At 41.7% G+C, this 5,995-nt stretch overlaps 1 protein-coding gene across 1 annotated transcript; it reads left to right on the top strand.

Moving 5' to 3' along the window:
- The first annotated feature begins 343 nt into the window (after positions 1 to 343).
- tm4sf18 (transmembrane 4 L six family member 18) lies at positions 344 to 3,645 on the top strand. The gene is made up of 4 exons (XM_016453086.1): positions 344 to 549; positions 2,724 to 2,795; positions 2,865 to 3,007; positions 3,095 to 3,645. Exons 1-4 carry the CDS (start codon positions 373 to 375, stop codon positions 3,291 to 3,293), a joined length of 591 nt encoding a protein of 196 aa, XP_016308572.1. The 5' UTR covers positions 344 to 372; the 3' UTR covers positions 3,294 to 3,645.
- The last annotated feature ends 2,350 nt before the right edge of the window (positions 3,646 to 5,995 follow it).

Below are 5,995 nucleotides of genomic sequence, written 5' to 3'. Positions count from 1 at the left end.
TATGTTTACAAATGACAATGAATAGCTGATACCAACTTTGACTATGCTAAAAACTAAAAAAAATTTCACCACAAAACAGCTTAGTTTTTGTATGTTTTGTAATTAAAGACATTATGAAAAAAGTATCGAGATAAGTCTCTATTTTCTGTTTTGTCCGTTACAATGTCAACCTTGTAGTGAAACAAATAAAAATTTCCGGTCATATACTCTGTCAGAGAGTTTCCAGTCATACTGTATAATGTCAGCCCGCTTCCTGTCTCCTCCTCCTCATGGGGGGCCGAGGAGGGGGGTAGCTTCTTAAAACCCTTCCACCCTACTTTCCTGTCCCGGATTACAGCCGCCTGCGGGAGCGACCCTCTGCTCCGTGTGAAGATGTGTTCTCTGGCCTTCGCCAGGTCTCTGGGTTTCGCCCTCATCCCTCTCGCCACCTGCTGCATCGTGGCAAACGTCCTGCTCTTCTTTCCCGACGGAAAGATCAACTTCATTCAGGATGAGCATGTGACCATATATGTCTGGTACTTCATGGGAATCGGAGGAGGTGGTTTGGTGGTGAGTATCAGATTTGTGTTGCTGTAAATGTTGTCTTGTGTGCTGGTTCTGGGCAGACGTGTGGAGTAATGTTGGAGGATTGACAAACCCTCTCTGGACTGTGGACGCTCGAACGTCTTAATGAGGAAAAACGGAATAAGCACACTAATGTCCTAATTCAAATGTAAAAATTATAAATATTTATAAAAGTTAAGGTTAGATTACTAAGGGTTGGTTTAAGAGGTTAAAGTCAGGGTTAAGCTAATGAAAAATCACCAACTTGATGCAAAAATATGTATAAAAACGGTAAGGTTTTGGTTTAGGGTGTAGAAAATATAGTAAGCATAATATAAAAACAACAAAAGTCAATTGGAAGTGTGAATGTGCAAGATTCTTGGTTGCATATTGATAAGTTCAAAAGCTTATCTGTGCAGTTGTGTGTGTGTGTGTGTGTGTGCGTGTGCGTGTGTGCGTGGGTGTGTGTGCGTGCGTGCGTGCGTGCGTGCGTGCGTGCGTGCGTGCGTGCGTGCGTGCGTGCGTGCGTGCGTGCGTGCGTGCGTGCGTGCGTGCGTGCGTGCGTGCGTGCGTGCGTGCGTGCGTGCGTGCGTGCGTGCGTGCGTGCGTGCGTGCGTGCGTGCGTGCGTGCGTGCGTGCGTGCGTGCGTGCGTGCGTGCGTGCGTGCGTGCGTGCGTGCGTGCGTGCGTGCGTGCGTGCGTGCGTGCGTGCGTGCGTGCGTGCGTGCGTGCGTGCGTGCGTGCGTGCGTGCGTGCGTGCGTGCGTGCGTGCGTGCGTGCGTGCGTGCGTGCGTGCGTGCGTGCGTGCGTGCGTGCGTGCGTGCGTGCGTGCGTGCGTGCGTGCGTGCGTGCGTGCGTGCGTGCGTGCGTGCGTGCGTGTGTGCGTGGGTGTGTGTGCGTGTGTGTGTGCGTGTGTGTGTGTGTGTGTGTGCGTGTGCGTGTCCAACATGCGTGTTTGTGTGTGTGTGTGTGTGTGTGTGAAATGAGCAACAATTTGAAAACAATTTGAAAGTATTTCACGATTTGGTGAATTGGTGCTGAATTCGTACAATCTCATTCATAACTGTTCGTACAATCTACCCTTGCCTTCTTAAGGGTTAAATATAGGGTGGGTCTGGGACAGACCTGGGGCCTCATTTATAAAATATTGTGCATAAACCATCCTAAAATTGATCCTACGATCATCTCTCAAACATGCGTACGTGTGATTCATAAAATGAACATACGTACAGAAAATGCATGTACGCCTCTCTTTTAGATGTGAAATCTATGAATTGCAAATGATCTTGAACTTGCGCGCAACTGAATGTTTTCAGCTCTCTGCCTTGTAAACGACTCCTGATTAATGTCATTAACATATAAACCAGTCATCATCCAAATTCTTTAATGTAGAACAGCAAGCTGCAAGAACAGCTTACATTTTCAAAAACATGCAGTACTCGAACAAGAAAAAGTGCGTACGTCTGCTCAGACCCTGACGTAATGCTAAGCACTTTTCCACGTCAAAGCCAGTTTTTTAAACTACAAATATGAGCGCTGGCGTGGATTTAAGCACACGCACACTCTATGATCAAATTTGCGCGTACGCACACTTTACAAATGAGGCCCCTGGTGATTTTACTTAATTTTTTTTGTACAAGTGTGAATTTATTAAATGAAATCGGTAACTCATACAAAACTTTAAAAATTCTCATAAGATTGGGTTGGAATGAGTGTTACAAAATAAACTTCTGGGGCGTTTCTTGATTGCTGGTCAAAGTGTGGAGACAACGAACAACTTAAATGAAAAGCTAACACTAAAATAAATGGATGAAGAGACCTTATTATTCCACAAAACATACAACTGAGGAAACAAGAATTCCAAATTGTTAATTCTCATAGTAAGCAAGAAAAACTTGTGTAAACTGTAACGAATGAATCGAAAGTACGAGTACTGGGTCAAAATCTTCAGATATCTAATTAGTTACTATGCCTTGTCAATGATATCTTCGTAATTTTTCATCAAAATGCAATGCTGGTCCACCTCTAACCCAGTTTTTCTTTGTTGCTGACATCTCCAGACTTTTCACAATTAATTCCATTGTTCCATTCTAGATTTATGTTAGGAGTAAAATGTAGTAATGGGGTACAATTACTCAATTAGACAGTGCATTGTACTAAAAACTCATTGTCCACATTCAGATGCTGATACCGGCCTGCGTGTTTCTGGGAATGGGGAAGTGTGCGGATTCCTGCGGAACAGACAGATGTGCGGTGAGTGTTGGGAAGGGAGACATGTTGCACAGGTCAGCCAGACTCATCAGTTTGACGTTGTGTGTGTAGATGTGTGGTTCGGTGTTTGCGGCTCTGCTGGGATTAGCCGGCTCTGCATACTGCTTCCTGATCTCCGCTGTGGCGCTCTTGAAGGGGCCGTATTGCTTCACTCAGATGGGATGGATGTCTCCTTTTGAGAATGATGGCGGAAGGTATGAGCTCATTTTTTTCTTTTGAAACTGCTTTGATGGTGACTTCATAAGAAACAAGTCTTGAACTCTTTTCCTCCGTTTGTTCAGGTATCTGTTTGCTCGAGAGAAGTGGTCCGAATGCATTCAGCCGGCACACATTGTGGAGTGGAATGTGACGCTGCTGTCCATCCTGTTGGGTCTCAGCACCCTGGAGTTCCTCCTCTGTTTCCTGCAGCTCGTCAGCGGACTGGTTAATGCAGTGTGCCGGCCATGCTGCTACAAACAGGAGTACAGTCTAAACGCTTGAGGACGGAGCGTTTCCCAGCCTCAGTCATTGAGAAAAAGGACTGCTCATCTGCAGCAGAGCCGCTGAGCCATCACGACACCATGAACGTCACTTTGGATGAAAATGTAAACACTAAGACATTTCCACACCACTCCAGCCGAGTTTGTATTAGCAGTGCATGTTTTCTGTATAAAACAAACATTTGCATTGTACACTATCTGCAATGTGCATTTTGCTAAAATATAAATGTATTTTTGTATGAGTTCTGTTCGTTTTGTACAGGAAGTTGTTTTGTAAATTATTTAAATATTGAGAGTGATAGAAGTACAGACGATGAATGTTGTTTTATATACCTATAAAAGATGTTTTAAATATTCCCATCAATGAATAAATAGGTCTCGTTTTAGACTACTTTTTTTCTGTTTGTTAATTTTGTGTGTAATTTCACATTTTGGTGGTTTTCACAATTACAATACAAGAAAAGGGCAAAAATCCCCTGGGGAATGCTGGATAATGTAAGACTCATTATCCAGTCTCAGCAATAATCTCTGGAACATAAATCTGTGTCACACTGTAGATCTTGCCCAAATCCTCTTGGTACATAAATTGCGAACATGCAGATTTCTGGCCCAACATAAGCTACATAAGTATGTGAGCATAAACTCTTTAGCTACAGAGCTGTGAAATTTATTTGTGATTTCTTGTATTTTTCTTAGTATACAATCTCTAAAATACATCCATATTGTCCTATTAACTTAATAAATGGTCAAGCCAACTTTAGTAGCAAAAACTCTCAACCAAATGCATTAGAGAACAAGAGGTTAGTCATTCACATAGCTGAGGTGGCATTTTGGCCCACTCTTCTTTGCAGAACTGCTTTCACTCAGCACCACTGGAGGTTTTACAGCAGTGGTCTCAAACTCAAATCCTGGAGGGAAAGTTTAGCTCCAAATCACACCTGCTTGGAAGTTTCTAGTGATCCTGAAGAGCTTGATTATCTGGATCAGGTGTGTTTGATTAGGGTTGGAGCTAAACTGTGCAGAGCTGTGGTCCTCCAGGAATTGAGTTTGAGACCAGTGTTTTACAGCATGAACTGTACAGTGTAGTATAAAGTCCTGCCACAGCATCTCAATCAGGTTCAGGTTCAACTAGAAATTCAGGGATGTATCTACTCCTTTGCTTGGTATCATTGTGCTTCACTGCAAAAAAATGTTTTTCTAGCTTAGATCTTTTGTCTTGTTTCCAGCCAAAATATCTAAACATTCTTAAATCAAGAAAGATTTTCTAGACAAGTAAAAATTATTGTCTTGTTTTCAGAAAAAAAACAAGTCGAATTCAAGTGAGTTTTTGCTTGAAACAAGCAAAATAATCTGCCAATGGGGTAAGCAAAATAATCTTATTTCAAACAGAAAACAAGATTATTTTGCTTATCCCACTGACAGATTATTTAGCTTGTTTCAAGCAAAAACGCACTTAATTTTGACTTGTTTTTTCGGAAAACAAGACAATAATTTTTACTTGTCTAGAAACTCCTTCTTGATTTAAGAATGTTTAGATATTCTGGCTGGAAACAAGACAAAAAATCTAAGCTTTAAAAGCATTTTTTGCAGTGTTCACATTTCCTTCAGTATTTTCTAGTAGAGTACAGAATTCACCCATCCATCTTCCAATCAACTTAGGCTCACAGGGATGTTAGAGCCTATTCCAGCGTTTCAGGCCATAGGCACAATTTAGATTGCGGAGGAAACCAGAGCACTCACAGAAAACCTGCACCAGCGAGGGGAGAACATACAAACTCCACACAGAAAGACCTCCTGCTCCACTTTTGACTAAAAGAACATTCAAGGTGTGAATCATCAAGGTGTGTTTTGGGAACATTTTGATAAGCCTTAATCTTAATATGGAATGAAGATATGAAGATATTCTAAACATGAACATTCTGATTTTCTGTAAAGCAGCTTTGAAACAATGTGTATTGTGAAAAGCGCTATACAAATCAATTTGATTTGGCTTGTTCTTCTGGATTAGCAATGGGTTTCAACTTGTCACTCTTCCATGGGATGCCACTTCTGGCATGTCTTGTCTTTGTGATGTGGAGTTGTGAACACTGACCTCTGTTGCTGTGAAAGATTCCTGCAGTCCCTTGGATGTTGTCCTTGGCTCTTTTATGGCTTCCTGGATGAGATGTTGATATGCTTTTAGAGGAATTTTGGTAAGTCAGCCAATTGTGGTACAAGTTTTATCCATTTAGAGATTTGTGGTTGTCACTGTGGTTCTTCGGAGTTCCACAACCTTTAAAATAGCTTTGCAGCCCTTCCTAGATGGCTACATTTCACTCATTTTATTCCTCATAATCATTCCTGAAATTTCTTTGGCATAGTGTAGTGGGTGAGACCTTTTAGCCGACTTCATGTTGCTGAAAATGTTAGGTTTATATGTTGACTTTATTGTAAGTTGCAAAGTCAACAAATCTTTTTATCTGTTTGTAATTCTGTACAAACAGCACTGGGGCCAATTCTTGACTTTCGCCCTATCTCTCCTGTTCACGAGTAGTGAGGCATGACTTGTCAACAAATATTAGCATAGCATAGCTTGATTTATTATTTTAAAATGATTTGTCCCAGTGCATTTAAATTGAGTTTTAAAGGTGACATATCATGAAAATCTTACTTTTCCAGATTTTAAGTGCTATAATCAGGTCCCTGGTGCATCTACCAACCAAG

Source organism: Sinocyclocheilus anshuiensis, unplaced genomic scaffold, assembly GCF_001515605.1.
Source record: "Sinocyclocheilus anshuiensis isolate Anshui unplaced genomic scaffold, SAMN03320099.WGS_v1.1 scaffold2073, whole genome shotgun sequence".
NCBI classification, from domain to species: Eukaryota; Metazoa; Chordata; class Actinopteri; order Cypriniformes; family Cyprinidae; genus Sinocyclocheilus; species Sinocyclocheilus anshuiensis.
The sequence above is the reverse complement of the archived record's forward strand: the minus strand, read 5'-3'. Positions and strand labels throughout refer to the sequence as shown.